We start from the raw sequence: 19,487 nt of genomic DNA, 5'->3' as shown, positions 1-19,487 counted from the left end.
GTAGTGCAAACACCGTACGATGACAGACTGACGTATTTTGACGAATAAAAAAACCAAATGACGTTTAGTTTGACAGGAAATTTTGAAATTATTTCTAAGTTGTTTTTTAATATAAATTCCGTTTAAGAGGCCGGTGTCGATTTTAGTCGCAAAAATGTAAAATTGATAGATTTAGTCGGTGAAATTGTACACCTTTTGTTATCTAATTGAAATAACTAGTACTGGTTTCTATTAGCACGTCTTCTTATCTTACCTTTGACCAGATCAATTTTTTGAAAACAGACTAAATTAGTAATGTTGGCTTTTCTGATGGACGTTTAGGTAAACGCGCGTAAAGCACTGATTTTGTCGCTCTTATTTGTAAATTTCGTAAAGTTTGGACGGCTAAACATGGTAATTTTGTATTACAAATATCCTGTACTTGACGTTTATCAGACTACATTTTTATTATTATGACTTTGAAATAGTGTAAATGAAAGTTAGACGAAATCAATTTTCTCCAGAAATTACTTCAAAACAAGTGACAATTTCTCTGAAAAAGACTTAATTTCAACAAAATTTTGATACTTAAACAATCTACTACATTTGCTGAAACTATTCTTATACATCAATTTGTATAATTTACCACCATAAATTTTTGATGAATTTTTAAAAACTACTCCTTCTTTTCATATATTACTGGTGACGCACGCTCGCGACCTGATTATTATAAGGCAAGATGAGAAGACGTGCTAATAGAAACCAATACTTGTTATTTAGATATTACGTAACAAAACGTGTATAATTTCAACGACTAAATCTATCAATTTAAAATTTTTGCTCCAAAATCGACTACGGCCCCTTAAACATATTTTTGATCAGATTTATGTTAAGATATTAACTAACAGCGTTTCTTTATATCACAACCAACCTTGTGAGTTGTGTTGAGTTGTGATCTTACTCATTCAACCAAACCAACGCAGGCAAGATGAAAAGCGATGTCGGCCGGGCCGCGCCGAATCTGTGTACCTTCTTGTATGTACATCGGTACAAGGACAAGGTAAGTAAATTTTCGAGTATTATTTATTATTTCATCTTTATCAAAAGCTTTGATAGAGGCTTCGGGCAAAGCATATTTATGAAATGTTGGCGATGGAACATGGAACATTGTAACATTTCAAATAACAACCGTTGAACTAGCACCATTCTTAGTGCCCGTAAGGCCCGTCATACACGTTGCTCTGATTATCATAATTAAGATACTATTTTCCGTGCCTAGGTCTTAATCTGATAAATCAACTACAACCTGCCAAAATTAGAAAGACCTACATCTAATAATAAAATCCAACCACACTACGTTACCTTTGTCGACATTTTACATGAATTATATCATGATCCACTGATTTCTTGTTACCTAACATTAAATGTGACAATAGCACACCCTTAAAATGCATGCTCAACACTTGTCCTGTTTCGCTATAAAATAACCTTTTTATACTTTTGATAACATCTTAACTGTAAATATATTTTCAGGTATTAAAAAGCTTCCAGAATAAAGTTGCGACACGGCAGGTATCGTGCTTTTAAAACTTCGATAAGTTTTTCGATTTTGTCAATGGCAATTTCAGTAAACCTAAAAAAGAAAAAATCTACCTATGCGCTGTAACACCCAGATCACCGCACCACAAATTGTGGATAAAAAACTTGAATGTTCTCAAAACTATGAAAAATGCGACAAAAATGGATCTAAATTAAATCAAAAAAAGTTGGATCAAACTATTGAAGCTTTCCATGTTATTTTTGGATCAAGAAGAAGAAATGAAATAGGTTGCCTCTGATTATTATTTAAAACATAGTCAGGAAATAAATTGTTACATACTTGCTGTTAAGATATTTTTACGGAAGTGCGCTTAAAGCGTCGCTGTATTTGCATTTGTCTTAGTTACTTGGAATGGAACGTATGTAAATAAGTAGGTACTTATAAATAATATATTGTACTTGATTCTACGTAAGTTTTCATTTATTTATTCTGAAAAACTGATTTATGTAGTTTTCTAAGCAGTTTCCAATATTAAAATTGTTACATGTAGGTAAAGAATCCATAAGTATGTGTGTGTGTGTGTGTGTGTGTGTGTGTGTGTGTGTGTGTGTGTGTGCGCGTGCGTGCGTGCGTGCGTGCGTGTGCGTGCGTGCGTGTGCGTGCGTGCGTGTGCGTGCGTGCGTGCGTGCGTGTGTGTGTGTGTGTGTGTGTGTGTGTGTACATGTGTGCGTGTTTACTGCATATACAGTCTCATTAGTTGAGAGCAGGACCGCTAGGGGCAGCACTAGTAGAGACGTGAACGTGAAATATCCGAGAGTTTCTTATCTATTTTGGAGTTGAAACTCTAGGTCCATGGGGTCCCAGCGCGCATAAGTTGTTTGCAGAAATCGCGAAGCGTCTGGTTGACGTAACTGGTGACCGAAGAGCTGGCGGCTTTCTCGCACAACGTATCAGCATTGCGATACAGCGGGGAAATGCCGCCAGCATCCTTGGTACAATGCCTCAAGGGCCTATTTTAGATTTAAGCTAGTTATTAATTTCGTTTACGTAGTACCACTGTATATATCTTGTATCCTTACATTAAATTATTACAGTAATAACATATACTAATCTATGAATACGACGACGATATATATATAGAATACGATGACGAGAATAGTATCTCCATACTGCACTTTAGTTTGAAAGAAAAAGTATGCTACTAACTACCTACTAATGCTGAAAGAGCTATTGTTATGAGGTTATGTAGTAAATTAGTAATACATTAAATACCTAGATCTTGTTTCGTTTCGTTAAATACAACAAAATCCGCTGCTTTAATTACCATATTTATTTACAGTTAAGTGGTCTTCACACATAAAAACATTTGTATGCGCTAAAATGCTCTTTGGGTCTCTTCGCGCTAGTTTTAACCACATTTTTCTTTTTTTGGAATTCGTTGGAATGGAAACAAACGATTTGTCTAGATTTTTCATAGTCGTACTTGAACATTGCGGCACTATACACCATTTATATACTATTTTACAGTGAAATAATGAATTCAATGCACATAAGCCATAAGATTAACTAAGGTCATTGACTGAGTTTACTTGCGCGTGACGTCACACGTGTCACGTGATTAGCCCCTTTGCAAAAACAGCGTTTAAGGCGCGTTCAAAATAAATAAACTTTAACATTGTTTTTTTTATATTTAATACAGGAAATTTCACGGAAATATCAATGTAGTGTAATTATTAAGTCATAAACAATCAATTAAAACAATTTTCAAAAATTTGTAAATAGCCTATTCCGCCCTAGGGCCCATGCTATGTATGTAATTGTCATGATCATTTCCGTACAAAAATGCATCTAACTTTTTATTGTATTTGCCCAATGTTTTGTGCTACCCTACATCTAAAGTGGCTTAAACTAGTACAAATGTGACTTCTGTGAACACCCAAGCACGTTTGAAAGTTACTGAAGTATGCAGATGGAAACTTACCTTTCCCGTAATAGCCGACCACACTTTCAGCGTAGTGTCATCGCTGCCGCTAAGAATACGATTTCCGTAGAACTGCAAGCAGGTGATGACGTGATCATCATGTCCTCTCATCATGATAGGGTTGTTGACCGGTTTGTGCAGCCAGTTGTTCTCGATCAGGTATTGGCGCATGTAGGCCGCTTTCCAGGGGCTGACGCAGCGGGGCAGCGACCGAGGCATCTTCTTGAGTGTCGTAATGCCTATGCGGCGGCACTGCTCCTTCCATAGTAGATTGTCATCGGCAAGGAACCTAAAAGAAACCACGTCAGTCTTAACATATTGTATAAGAGAATAAATGTATGCTAAAGGGGTATTACGGCCTTTTCACTTTTTCTGCCTCAGCACCTCCTATCTCACCGGTGTGGCATTTCATTTACGCTTCATGGTCATCAACACTACTCGTAACGAAATTGAATATGAAGCGATTGAATAGTCGGAATTAGAATTATATTTAGACTAGAAACTACGTGGTCGATCTCGAATCCCATAGGTTTTACTAAATATCTCACCAAGATCCCTGGGGCGAAATGCGCACACCATGCGGCATGCGGCCAGTAAGTAGCAAAGCTGTGAACGACCGAGTCACGCCGCCATACGTGAACGAGCAAATAGAAGGTGTTACCTCCAGTATCGGCAAGTTTGCGCGGCGCGCCGCAGGTCTCTGGGCTGCAGGTAGCCCAGCACCGTGAGCGCCAGCTCCTTGGGCAGCAGCGAGATGAAGTCCCTCTGGAACAGCGGCTCGATGGCCTTCATCATGTGCCGCACGTGGCTCGCGGCGCAGCGCCCGATCAGCGCGTCTATCGCTTCAATCTTCTCGGCATTCGACCAAGATTGGAATCTATAAAATATACAATTACAATTATAAAAGTTACAACTTCTATAAAATATAAAGTATACAATTACAATTATAAAAGTTACAACTTTTATTGACGGTTCTTACTGGCTGTTAGTTTTCACAGATATAGTGAAAGATTTATTCACCAAAGCTGAATGATTCAATAGGGAGTATTACTGCAATGACATCTCGCTTTGTGTGGTAGGGCACAGGACAGCGGATGTCATTCCAGATCTAGAGCAGAGCCCAACTGGGGAGGCACCTCCACCTTACAGAAAACCGCAGCCAAATAACACTAGACCCTACTAATAGTGTTGTGTTCCTGCCGGTGAGTAATGTTGCCAGAGCTCGAGGGAGAGGAGTGTTAGGGTCGGCAACGCGCATGTAACTCCTCTGGAGTTGCAGGCGTACATAGGCTATGGAGACTGCTTAACATCAGGCGGGCCGTATGCTTGTTTGCCACCGACGTAGTATAAAAAAAAAATGTTCTGCCACCAGAGTGCAGCATTAGTGCACATACTAAACCATAGAGTAACTTATACATACTATGCCTTTAACAGTTTTTTGACAAGTTTTCACTATGACATTGATGCATCAAAGCGGTTTGTTTACAGGTGGCCTACCGCGAAACTAGAAAATCGAAATTTCGTTATCTGCCTCTCTATCGGTCGAATATGCAAGAGTGATAAAGAGGCAGACCCGAACTTTCGATTTCGTGTTTCGGGGTAGGCCCTGTGATTGTGTTAGTGACGCCCTCTACGCAGTTTTTTGCGTAATATTCCCTATTGACTGGTCGGTCGACGAGAACGAGATTGGTCGTATTGCATGGCTTCTTACAACGCTACGGAACGAACGGTTGGTATCTTGGCTAGGTACCCTGGTCATCTGGAAAGCGAAACACATACGGAACGCGTTTCTATTACCCATTTCAGTGGCCAGCTACAGATTTGATTTTAAGTGGTTTTAACGTAAATCTGACAGCCTAGCCAAGAAGCCAGTCGTTCGTTCCGAAGCGAACAATAGCGTAATCTCTCTCTATCACTTCCATATCAGTGCAACAGAGACAGTTGCGTTTCGTTCACTACGGAGCGTAAACGCTTGGCATTTTGGCTAGGCACCCTGGTCTTCTGGAAAGCGAAAGACATACGGAACGCGTTTCTACTACCCATTTCAGAGGCCAGCTACAGATTTAGTTTTAATGTAAACTATAGGTACCAAAACGGGTGGCATCTTGGCTAGGCACCCTGGTCATCTCTGGTACACGTATGTATATTTTTTTAACATAATAAACTGAATTTACTACTACCATGCATATAAAATGAAATAAAAGGGTGCCTATAACAATAAAAATAATGTTACTTGCTATTTTTTTTTTTTTATTGAATTAGGAAACAAATTACAGTTTGTTAGATTATTACAAGACCCATCGTAGGCAAAACCTTATGGAGGTTTGTGTGCCGATGGGGAGTTCGAGAATAACATAAAGAGAAACAATATATCCTATATCTTATCATAAGTATGATTCTTAGTATACCTATACATAGCTTGTGTCGTTAGTTTTTAATAAGTGCATTTTATCGACTTTTTTATATGTTTACCATTTAAATATTTAGCACAAACAACTTCTGACAGATCATTAAATATTTTAGGTAATATATATGTGTAGTTGTGTACAGCCTAGTGCCATATATGTTGTTATATTTGGGTATACAATATTTGTTTTGGTTCTGTAGACTTCTTAGTTTTGTACATCTTTTGTGTTCTTTTAGTTTAGTAACATGGTGATATTCTTCTGTTAGTATGGCTAGTTTACACATATTTTGAACTGGGAGTATATTACAGTATTTGAAAAGTTGGGAATAATCTGTTTCGTACTTCTTTTTGATATGCTTAGGTACAAGTGTCTTCAATAATCTTATTTGTAAGTTATATATTTTTTCTATATGTATATGTTTTATAGGTTTTACCATAAATACTCAGAGCGTAACCGATCACAGAGTCAGCAAGGGCTAAGTACAACATACGTAGGGTTTTGTACGGTAACTTATATCTTAATGTTGACATTTTACTTAGGATGGCTCTCAACTTATCGCACACATAATTAATGTGCGGTCCCCAGTTGAATCTGTGGTCGATTATTAACCCAAGGTACATGTGTTCTGTGACCACTTCAATTTTTTCACAGTTACACGTTGTGATATTATGCTGGTGCAGGCAGCTATGTTGGTGTGCAAATACAGTAATATTATGAGTAGTTTTATTGTGAGCTGAATGAATATGCATTATCTTAGTCTTTTGGGCGTTAATTACTAAACCGACATCGTGCGCCCATTTGCAGAAAGTGTTGAAGTTGGATTGCATTATGCGTTCTGCGGCAGCTATGTCACGGTCGGCTGCGATAATGCATGTGTCGTCCGCGAACTGATAGACAGAGCCCTCAGTTATTATGTTGCACAATATCATTAACATATAGCAGGTATTCCGTTGGGCCAATTATGGATCCCTGCGCCGTGCCTTTTTCGGTTTTTATTTCGTCACTGTATGTGTTGTTTATTTTTACGCGTGTATGTCAATTTTTATGATAGTTTTTCAGCAAGTTAACTAGAGGGCCCTGTATACCGCTCTGCTCTAATTTGTAATATAACGTCTCATAATCTAGCATTTCAAAAGCTTTGCTGAAATCAATGAAAACAACGAGCACATGCCGTTTTTCATGCATGTGCTCGTTGATTTCATTGTTGAAGTCACGAAGTAGCTGAGAGGTACTTCGATTTTTTTGAAAACCGTATTGTTTACTGTTAATTATATTGTTTTGAGTCAAAAAGTTACTGATTTCGTTTCCGAGATATCTCTCAATTACCTTATCGACACACGACAATATAGTAATTGGTCTATAGTTATTACAATCATGCGCTCCTTTTTTGTAAATAGGACGTATTATACCCGTTTTGAGTTCGTCGGGATACACCGATGTGGCAAGGCAGGTGTTAATCAAGTGAGTAAGAATTGGTGTCATTTTAATACAATTTTTTTTAATGTCCATGACTCGAATTTTGTCATACCCAGGGCTTTTTCTATCATTTAGACCTTTGATTATTTTAGAAATATTGTCGCATGTCGCCTTTTTAACCCTCATTGCCACATCTGCGCCCCCGGCGAACCCGGTATGGTCCAGAATTTGTGTTTTACATGTAACTGATATTTTCTTTACATTATTTTGAAATTCTTGGGCAAAATTACTACATATTTCTCTTTCATTCATTTTAAAATATTTCATGTTATATTTATTTTGCCGCACAGTTCATTAATTATGCGCCATATTTTTTTCGTTTTTTTTTTGTAATTTCTTGTTTAATGTACTTATTTTTAATGAAGTTAATATATTTATTTGTTTTGTTACGATACTTATTATATAAAATTCTATTTTCAATTTTTTCCGGCGCTTTTTCCAAATTTTTTACATTTTATCTCTTTGTTTACACATTCTAAGCATTTTTTTATTTACCCATTTACATTTTGTTTTTATATTTTTACAACTTATAGTCTTTTTACATTCATCGTATGCATTTTGAATTTTTTCCTTGACGAAGTTAAATATTCTATTCGGACAGTTGTAGGCGAGTGCCTCATCCCATTCAACCTGCTGCAGCGCAATATCGATCTTATCGTTGTCTAGCACGGTAACTAATCGCGCCGCGGGCGCACGGGCGCTTGCGCCCGTTATCGGTAGAGTCTAACCCGTTCGTATAAAAATATTGCAAATCGATGTACAAGTTAGCCGTTTGGCACACACATACTAGAGGCCAAAACAAATTTTTAGACCCGCAGTTCCTAAAAAAATTTCGCTGGGGGGGAAGTGGTAAAACATATTTTTTTTTGTATATAAAAAAAAATACCAAAACCTATCGTATGTGGTATCATACGAAAGGGCTTTTTGAGGCGATTCTAAAAATATATCACATCATAACATTTCGGGCATTTTTTTTAAATTAATACAAAAAGAATTTTCGAAACATACCAAGTTTGGGCTCCTTCAGACACGATATGGCTCTTTTTTTTTGTACAATATACCAAAAATGATACGTGATATCCTCACGTCTAACTCCAAGAAAGCAATTTTGAAAATAATATCATTAACAATTTTTTTTTTAGTTTTTCAATTTTACCAAGTTACACAGTTCTACTTCAATACCTATTTCACGAGACTTATGGAACTATACTGCAGATACGGTACATATTAATCATAAAATGATACGTAATATCCATATATCGAACGGGAAATACCTCTTTAACCCTTTAACTGCGCCTTTCATCAGTTGGTATAGTTTGTTTAGTTTTTGACACAAAATATCAAGATTGTATCCTTCAGATACGATATACCCTATCGATTTTTCTTTGTACAATATACCACAAATGATACGTAATATCTTATTATATAACCCCAAGAAAGCAATTTTGAAAATAATGCTGCGGGTCATAAATTTTGTTTCGACCTCTAGTATGCGTGTGCCAAACGGCTAACCTGCCCGCTCAGCATGGGTTCCCCTATCACTAAGTCCGTCACTTTCGCACTCACATACTTGTTGGAACGTGACAGGCATGGTGATAAGCGTACCGTGCTACGACTCCTGTACATCGATTTGCGGTATTCCTTTGAAATTGGGGTCGAGCGGCTTCCGCTAGTAGCGCACAGCCCGTTATGTAATGATCAGCAATAGATATGTTAATGACCCCGGTATGTACTGAGTGGCAATTGATCGGCCTCAAGAAGATGTGATCTATACAGGATCTTGACATAATGTTTCCTTTACTTTCCTCACGGGTGAATTGAGTTATGCCACCCTCTAGTCCCAGTTCAGAAAGTCTAAACCTACATAGTATTAATATTATTTTGTTTTTTCAGGTCAATATTCATATCTCCAATAATTTCGTTGTTCAGTCTGTCAAGTGCGGATGGTGCAACTGGCACTAAGGATCGGTTGCACCAAACTCTTTGTCATCGTGAAAGAGCTCGCTAAATTTTATTGTTTAGATAGAATTATGTTAAACCTAAACCTAATTGTATATGTACAGGTATATGTACAACGAGCTAAAAAATTTATGAATTCATAAAGTAGCCATGCAATTTAGCGAGCGGGTGTACCTGTTGAGCCAATTCTTAATTTCAGGTGGTCCTTGAAGAGTGGCGGGCATGGAGGAGGGCGGCAGCGCCGGCAGCCAGCCGCCGTCGGGAGGCGCGCTCGTGCTGCCATCCGGGCAGAACTTTTTCGCGTACTGAGGCGGGGGCGGCTCGTAACGCCTCTTTCTCTGCCAAATATGTACTATATTAACGGCCTTAACACCATATTTGAAGGCTTAATGTCAATTCAACTATAATATTATTTAAGTATTGATATTTCGCATATTAGTGGCCTTACCTGTTTAAGTAGGTAATCTGAGTCTTTTAAATATTTAACTGGTAAAGCATGAACTTCAGCAATTACCAAATTTTGTCCTTATTTATTACTTATAGCTTGTTCGAAAAGAGCCAAAGTAACAAAATTCCTAATGACTACTATAGATTCCAGTGCATAGTAATTATTTTGTTCCGAAACATTATAAAATTAAGAGATATTTTATTTTATGTGCTTGTATGTAGTTAACCGGTCCGCTATAAGAACAGCGGACCTGAAGTACGAGTATATACACGCTACTAAATACAGTTCTTGAGAACTAAATCATACTTTTTTAATTCGTTCCAAAAACTAATGTAAAATTATACCAGATTGAACTTACCAACAATATTCCATAATGTTCGATGGGCGAGTTCGTCCAAGCTAACTTTGCAACAATTTGAACGGAACAAAGTGAGGAAGTGTACATGTGTTATACACGACATATTTTCATAGAAGTTGGACATTAATGATGACATGGCCACACTTTGTAATTGCAATTGCCATGCAGAGTTAGCTTGGTCCGCCTCCAGTTTATTGCCTCTAAGACTGCAATGTTATGTTGTTTTCGAATCACCAATATAATTTATATTCATGCTAAGAGGACTTCAAATCCTTAGTGGTATGTATATGTATACAGTGTGGAAAAAAAATATGGGCCCTGGAGGGAAAGTACCTTAAAACCTTAAGTTTCATTTTACTTAAAGGAAACGTTCTTGGATGAGCCTGGTCCAAAAACTAACAGAAATGAGAGTTAGGTCATTATTCTATGGTAGGTATTTTTATGTACTTCATTTCGTGGGCACCAAGCGGAATTCCATTACAGAACTGAGTCACTCTTATTACCTAGGCAATAGAGTCCAAGTAAGCAAATGAATTGCTGCAGGGCAGATGTTCGCGCATCGCACAACGCGCAACGCGCCGGTCGGGCGAGCGCGGCAAATGGTTTGACCGATCGAAGGAACCAGTATTAGACGGAGAGCTGGTAGAAATTTGGAGTAGTATTAGGTCCTTGAGGCAAGCTGAAACTTTGCCTGATGCTTCTCCTATCTTACTCTACCTCAGCACTTCAAGTCTGGCTGCAGGGTAGCGGGTCTAAATCAACCTATAAATTTTTAAAGTTTTTTTTTGGTGCCCAAAAAAGGTTTTTGAGGCAATCTGTAATTTCTACAAGTGAAAATTGAATATCTAAATAGTCATAAAAAAAATATGCCAGACGATTTGGCCGGGTCTTTAACCTTGCCAGACGCGTGCAATTTTTTTTTTTCAAAAATTCAAAATAGGTTTTTGAGCCAATCTGTAATTTTTACAGGTTAAAGTGAAGTATCTAAATAGTCATAAAAAATAAGCCAGACGATTTGGTCGGGGCCTTCTACCTGCCAGACGATCTAGAAAGTTACGTATGGCACTTACTCGCACGCAAAATTAAGTTTGTTATCCTGTATAAATGTATGTTAATACAAAGTTATTTTTGTAGTGCAGAAAATTCAAGATTGAAAGGTACAAATTCGGATGTACGATGTGATTGTATGAAGATGTGTATAATTATGATAATTATGTGTATAGAATTATGGGTATGAATAGGGTGTGGGCATATTACATATGAAATTAGCGACAATATGTCCAGCTGTATCTCTATTGTAGATCCGGGTAGTTCATTAGTTATGACGAAGGCCTAGGCCGGGAAGTATTTTTATTTTATTTTAATGTAAACATGGCGTGCATGGCTGTGTTCATGTTTTTTTTTTTCATCTTTAGGGGTCATATAATATAATTAAATAATAAACAATTTATTAAATAATTAATTAATTATTTTAGGGGTTTAATATAATTTTAGTCTAATTTAACTTTAATTTTAATCTTAACTGTAATATAATAATTTTATGTAATGTTATAATGTAATATATTATGATCCTAAGTTGATTGAAATAAATGAATAAATGTAATAAAATTAATTACATCACACGTTTATGGGGGGAGGGGGTCAAGAAAATGTGACATGTTGTGACAAGGGGAAGGGGGAGTCACAAACTTTGTGACGTCACTATAAATTATTTAAATTATTTTATTCGCTGTACAGTTAAATAACAAGTTTTTGGAACGATAATCGTTTTTAATCGTTTTATTTTCTTTTCTCAAACATATCGTCCTCATGTGCGTCAAAATAGGCTTCAAAGTATCACGTTTCGGGCGGAGCAACTCGAGAGAACTGTACAGGAATTTCATACGAAATTAAGTTTTTTTTTTTATGTAAACATGGCATCTGTGTTCATGCGAACAGGCTAAACAGCTGATTTTTTTTCAGTCGTAGCGCAAAAATTATCAAATTTTCTTTCCCGCGTAAGCAACCCTTAATTTATATTTGAAAAAAAAACCCAAAAAAAAACTCTTTATAGGGCTGTATTTCCTAAACCATGCGTCGTAGCACAAAAATAATAAAATTTTCGTTCCCCTCTAGGTGACCCTTAATTTATATTTGAAAAAAAAAAGCCAAAAAAAAAACAAAAAAAAACGTCTGGCTTATTTTTGTATGACTTAACGTTAACCTGTAAAAATTACAGATTGCCTCAAGAACCTTTTTTGAATTTTTTGAAAAAATAATTTGCACGCGTCTGGCAAGGTTAAAGACCCGGCCAAATCGTCTGGCATAACTTTTTTATTGCTATATTCAATTTTCACTTGTACAAATTACAGATTGCCTCAAGAACCTTTTTTGGGCACCAAAAAAAATTCTTTAAAAATTTATAGGTCGGTTTAGACCAGCTACCCTGCAGCCAGACTTGTAGTGCTGAGATAGGGTAAAATAGGAGAAGCATCAGGCAAATTTTCAGCTTGCCTCAAGGACCTACTCCAAATTTCTGCCAGCTCTCGGACCATATATGAGCACTTTTCTATTAAAACTAGATTTTTTTAGTTCTGCAATGGAATTCAACTTGGTGTCCGTATAATGAAATATAGTATTTAAAAAGACCTATTAAATGAGATAACTCTCAACTCTGTTTTTGGACCATTTTGACGCATAGTCCTTTGTAGGATCTTCATTTAAAAAGCTATCTCGATATCAATTAACTTACCCAAAGTCTCTCATCAATTTCTGGCTCTTCGTCATCCTCGTCGTCCTGGAAACACACAGGTTTATTTATTACCTACAATGTGTTTACTACATTCATTTTTTAATGTTCCTATTGCTCGCGAAAGTGGTTTATTTGTTATAAATAAATAAATATTATAGGGCAATTTTACACAGATTGAGCTAGTCCATAGCAAGCTTAATACGGCTTGTGTTGTGGGTACAACACGACGATGGTATAATACGTATAGAGTTATATATAAATACATACTTGGAAGTCTTAGAACACATCTATAACTCAGGAACAAATATTTGAACAAACAAGTCAGATGTATTATAATATATGATACAATTATTTATAATTTAGATCAGTCATTAAAAGCTGACCGAGTATGCTTTAAACTTATTAGGTACTTATTTGATTTATACAGAACAATAAAATACCTCATGAGATGATAAACAAGTACACCACGTTTCTTCAATTACGTCGTCATCTGAGTCATCATCCCCATCGCAAAATGGCTGCATGTAGGGCTGAAAACAATACGTAATTAGAATTCAATAAATATTGTTCTTAATAGGTATAATAATGATGGTTTAAGTGTGCCAACATTTAGTATCATCACCGCTCGTCTCATTCAGTTTTCGTTTATTTCTTATTTATTATCGTTGTGCATTTGTCTGTGGTTCGTCATTGTATTTTTTGGCCAAATTCTGTATACTTGTCTCTCTCTTAACCTTTTCGCCGCCATTGACTTAATATAAAGTCAGTACGCCAATGCTCCAAATAATTGAAAAAAAAAATAAGTCAGTACATTTTGTGTCCCACACGCCTCGGCTTGATATAGTACATTTCGATGCTAGTGCGGAAAGTATGTCATTACTTCACGAGTACCGACATATCCGCACGTGTATCGAACGACGTTTTTTAATACAGTTGCGAAAAAAATATGAAAAGCAACAAGTATTAAGGAATGGAATTCGAAACTTTTTATATTATTAATTCTGTGACATCATTGACATTGACATTATGAAGAGGTGTTTTTCTAGCTTTTATTCGACTAGAATAGATTTTGTTATTATTATTGAACCCACTTCAATGAAAGTTTTTTTTTTCAAATGCATGTTCTATAAGACAAACAATTGTAAATATTAAAACATTGTACTATTATTACCTAAATATCGTTATTTACGATTATTTGTGTATCGTATAATTATTTATAAAAACAATATGGAATGTTGCCTTTGGAAACTTCATTCTTGCAGTAAGAAAATTAGCCTCTTCTTTGACAGGCGTTCCGTTCCATTCAGACAACTTATTAAGAACGGTTTTTCAACATTAAAAAATAAACGTGTTATAATACTTATAATGATGAAGAGGTAAGTAATAAAATATGAAATATGCATATTTTTCGTATTTTTACATTAACAGTAGGTTTTAATGTTGATTACGACGTTTAAAGGAAACTAATATAAACACTCATCAATAAGTAGTCATGAATTGGAACAAGTACAAATTTAAAAAAATTGGAAAATTACAAAGCACTAGTTCGCGAAAACCAACTTTCCGCACGCTAAACAGCCACGAAAAGTAGCACTTTTTGAGCAACTGTATTAAAAATATGTTTTTTAATACAGTTGCTCAAAATGTGCTACTTTTCGAATTGCCTATTCGCACGTGTATCGTACAACGTTTTACAGTACATATGGCTTTTTAAACTTTCGACATATGCACGAAAAGTGCTCTTGTACGCACTAGTGCGAGAAAGTAGCACCATATGTACTGTAATAGTACATTTCGATGCTAGTGCGGAAAGTATGTCATTACTTCACGAGTACCGAGATATCTTATATCTTACAGTACATATGGTGCTACTTTCTCGCACTAGTGCGTAGAAGAGCACTTTTCGTGCATATGTCGAAAGTATAAAGGGCCATATGTACTGTAAAACGTTGTACGATACACGTGCGAATAGGCAATTCGAAACTCGTGTCGATTTAAAACACTCCCTGCGGTCGTGATTTAATTTATCGCCCCTCGTTTCGAATTTCCTCTTTTCCGCACTTGTATCGTAAATAACTATTACAATGCATGTGCTCGAAAAGTGCGTTTTCTACGGAGCCATATCATGCGGAAAGTACTACTTTTCCGCACTACTGCTTTTTGTTTTCAATATTTTTTTACAGTACATATGGTGCTACTTTCTTGCACTAGTGCGGAAAAGAGCACTTTTCCTGCATATGTCGAAGGTTTAAAGGGCCATATGTACTGTAAAACGTTGTACGATACACGTGCGAATAGGTAATTTGCAACTCGTGTCGTTTTACAACACTCCTTTTAATAATTAAACTTATTTGCCATGATATGTTTTTTATTTACTCGCACAATGCATAGTAAAACATTGTATGATAAACGTGCGTAAAGATGATTTCCGCACTTGTTGCATAAATAGCTAAAGTATACGGGTTGCTGACGTGCAATTTGTGGCTTGGCGTTGATGACTAGAGATGTGCCAGCGAGAATGTTCTCGCTCTCGGGAATTCCTTCTCTTGGAAATTTCCGCACTTTCTCGATAACATTCTCTTAGATGAGAATTACCGAGAAAGTTATAAAAATTTGCAAAAAAGTTACAATGTTAATGTTCATTTATTATTATTTAAGTAATTGATAGACATCCGCAAACATTCAAATGTAATAGTATATTATAACGGCGACTTTCTCTTCACTCTCGGGAAATTCCCGAGCATATTCTCGGGAATGTTCTCGATGAGAACATGCTCCTGCACATTTCCTTATAAGACGTCCATAGTATTTTGAATACAAACTATTTACTATGTAGATTTTCTTTGGCTTTGTGATTTTCGTGTCGTACATGTGTTTTTCAGATACTTGAATTTTTACAAGCTTTTATTTAACTTGCCCTGTTAGTTAGTGTGTCAAATCTTGGAAGCTAGACCCAATTACCGATTTCCGATTGAGCTGAAATTTTGCATACATATGTAATTCGGATGATAATGCAATATTATGATGACATGGTACTGATCTGATGATGGAGACAGGAAGTGACCATGGGATCTCTGTGATAAAACGACACTAACTAATTGTGTTTGGAGTTGTTAGAATTGTCTCGATGAGTATTAGTTGCTTATGGAAAGAAAAGTACGGTAAGCGATAATAGTCTGGTACCAAACATTTGTTTTTTTTTTCAAAACTTATTAAGTTGCATTTTTAGCCATATAAATAAAAAAAATATTATACTTTCGAGTACATTATCGGAAACATTTTTGAGTAAATTTTGCGCAATTGACGGTATGAATTTGTGGTGACATCAAAAAACAATTCCGTTTTTGCGATCACTAACATTTTGCAGTTGATAAACTAACCTACTAACTAATTATAAAAAAAATAATGCGTTATTTATTAAAACCAGGAAAGCCTTTTTGTGGTTGTCCCGCGCGGAACTGTTTTTGTATGACTCAAGGATACCTCCCTAAATCTGGTTTGTCTATTGACCTACCATTACATGTTAATTAACGATACATTAGTAGGTACATTACTTGGGCTTCTATTTTCAACGATAGTGGACACAGAAACGGTATTTTTGACCGAATAACAGTAAATCTTTTCGAATGACGTATTTTGGTACGGCCACTACGACATTTGTATGGGTCCTTATTTATTGATATACAATTGAAATAAAAATGTGTTTCACTATAATACAAGTTAGGAATATGGTGTAAGAATGTTGTGTTTAATAAATACGTGAATCGGGTACATAATGTACGAAAATGGCCCGAAAATATTATTGCCCACATTTGTATGTCAACATTTGTATGTCAACATTTGTATGGCTACTTTGACCGTACAAATGTCGAATGTGACATAAAAATGTTGACACAGTGCCATACAAATATCGGCAAGGTGCCATACAAATGTCGTCAGGGTCTTACAAATGCCACAAAAATAAACAATAGTGCCAAACATTTGATACTGATATAAAACTTATTTACAATCGGTTCTATCGCGAATTTATTTTGTTACCTTTATTTACTGACGTTTCGACACAAGTTTCACTGGTCGTGGTCGCGGCTAACTGACGTCCCAGCAAAATGTCAAAACATAGATTTGTGTGACTACGCGACGAAAAGTGACCTGATTGTAAATGTGATTTAATATGTGTTCAAGAAGCGAAAGTTTTAAATGTTATACTGACATAAAATCTCGAAAAAATACTATAATTATACATGTCAAACGCGCCTTACAAATAGCAGAATAGTGCCATACAAATGTCGATATTTGAACGTCCATAGCAAGCCAACTATAAAAAGTAGAGTGGTGCCTCCTACAGTATATTTTGTGTTGTTATAAAACCCTTCCTAAAACGATGATTTTAAATTAGATTTTCTAAAAAAAAATGCCATATAAATGTCGAAAAAACACCCTCTTTAAAAATTGACCCTTTTAAGTTATTTCGAAATTGTTGTTATTATCTCAAAAAAAAGTATCTCGTATTATTAGATTTCCATTTTTATATAAAATTATAATAGCACATAATTTTGCTGAGTACTTTCCCGAGAATATTCTTGAGAGCAATGAGAATTTTACTATATTAAGTTTAAAATATTGTTTCGAAACCAGGTCGCTCTACTAATATTCACAAAACACATATACGACATTTATTTGAGCAAAAAAGAAACATTATCCCAATAATTTAATATATTTCCTACAATAAACGGACAAAGAAAGTGCCGAGAAAGTTCTCGCGAGAACATTCCCGAGAATATGCTCGGGAATTTCTTGAGAGTGAAGAGAAAGTTGCCCTTAGAATAATTTGTTCGTTTTCAAACTGTTTTAATCATTTATTAAACACTTATAGAATGATACACAAACAAAAAAAACTGAATTCGTACACATATTTTGTACTTTCTCAGAAATTTCCGCCCGAGAGAATGTTCTCGAGAACATGCCCGCAACATTCTCACGTTCCCGCACTTTCTCGAGAACGGCACATCACTATTGATGACACTTTATTACTTCATTGACGTGGCGGCGAAAAGGTATGTGGTATTTTCTATAAAAAGGGACTTTATTGTCGATGGCGCTTACGCCATTATAAACGATGCTCCGATATAAATACAATGCCGCGCGACGCTGTGAGGCGTAAGCGCCATCGACAATAAGGTCCCTTTTCATAGAAAATGCCCCATATGTACATTATGTACATACGTCTTATTCGTTTTTGGTAACGGTTTTATTCGTCGTATATCGCATCATTCGCAGGTTATCTTTAATCACATTTGTTTTTCGTCAGTCTCTTTTTTGCCTACATTTGCAATTCGTCTTGTTATTTTTTGGGCAAATCTGCTGCTCTTCCGTTCACGGTCGCGCACTTTTACGTGTATCGTCATTGTATTCGTTTTAGACGTCTCCAGGTAAAATTATGTAATACTACTTATATTGACCGCGATTGCCTTTTGTATTGTTTTCGCGCTACCGATATTTCGACGCACTTACATGCATCTTGTTTACGGGTACCTGAAGATAGCGGGTGGGTGTCAAAATTGTGTAGACCGCGCTCGGTCTACCCTCATTTGTGCGTCATCGGCTGCGTTCGCTTTCAACGTTACCACTCGTTGGTCTGTCCAAGCACACATACACGCACACTGTCACTACGCGTGTTTAATTCGGACATCACTGGTTTTTTTACACAAACAAATCACAGGATTCCTCACATTTGACAGTTTAAACCCATCACGATTGAAATTTTTGTATTTGTGAATTTCAACGGCTTCTCTTACCAGTCTTGGTATATAGTGGCGTTCTGCCGAAATGATCTTGGGACTATGCAACTTGATCCAGTGATTTGTACCCGTCTCGAGGAGATGCCCCATATCCCGGTCAATATAGGTCTAGTGAAACTAACCGTGAATCATTCAAAACTGTTCACATTATGTAATAATAAAAAACCGGCCAAGTGCGAGTCGGACTCGCGCACGAAGGGTTCCGTACCATTACGGAAAAAAAACAGCAAAAAAATCACGTTTGTTGTATGGGAGCCCCATTTAAATATTTATATTATTGTTTTTAGTATTTGTTGTTACAGCGGCAACAGAAATACATCATCTGTGAAAATTACAACTGTCTAGCTATCACGGTTCATGAGATAGAGCCTGGTGACAGACGGACAGCGGAGTCTTAGTAATAGGGTCCCGTTTTTACCCTTTGGGTACGGAACCCTAAAAAGTATTAGGTATAAATGATATTTGATATTTTTTGAAATTTAAGTGGGATATGAAACCATAGTCACAAATAGCGAATGAAACGAACAAAACCGAAAGAGACTAATTACGAATGTGACCAGCCACAACCGAACGTGTCATAGCTTTTTTGCCGAATAAGTAAATGAGATTAAAAATGAAAGAGACGAACGATGAATGGGACTAAGGAAGACAGTGATCAAAAAATTATATAACTTATCAATAGATAGCCTCTCTAGGTTTGCTGTATTTAATCATGTTTCATTGTGCACAATAATAGTACATTATTGTCGAGGCTCGGAAGTGGCTACTTGCTGGCTTAGTCATACTTGTTATGGCCATTTTTTGCCCGG

General features: G+C 36.3%; 1 protein-coding gene across 3 annotated transcripts in view; it reads right to left on the bottom strand.

The window, feature by feature from the left end:
- The window catches only part of LOC134754211 (F-box/WD repeat-containing protein 7-like), a 70,274-nt gene that overhangs the window by 23,107 nt on the left and 27,680 nt on the right, over window positions 1-19,487 (bottom strand). For all 3 annotated transcript variants that reach the window (XM_063690372.1, XM_063690373.1, XM_063690374.1), the window contains exons 4-8: window positions 13,321-13,410; window positions 12,881-12,925; window positions 9,518-9,681; window positions 4,162-4,377; window positions 3,501-3,789 (exon numbers count right to left, since the gene is read on the bottom strand). In XM_063690372.1, the coding sequence (XP_063546442.1) occupies window positions 3,501-3,789; window positions 4,162-4,377; window positions 9,518-9,681; window positions 12,881-12,925; window positions 13,321-13,410 (804 nt within the window). The remainder of the gene's footprint in view (window positions 1-3,500; window positions 3,790-4,161; window positions 4,378-9,517; window positions 9,682-12,880; window positions 12,926-13,320; window positions 13,411-19,487) is intronic.

This window comes from Cydia strobilella, chromosome Z, assembly GCF_947568885.1.
Source record: "Cydia strobilella chromosome Z, ilCydStro3.1, whole genome shotgun sequence".
Classification (NCBI taxonomy): Eukaryota; Metazoa; Arthropoda; class Insecta; order Lepidoptera; family Tortricidae; genus Cydia; species Cydia strobilella.
Note: the sequence above shows the minus strand (reverse complement) of the source record. Positions and strands in the feature narration are given on the sequence as shown.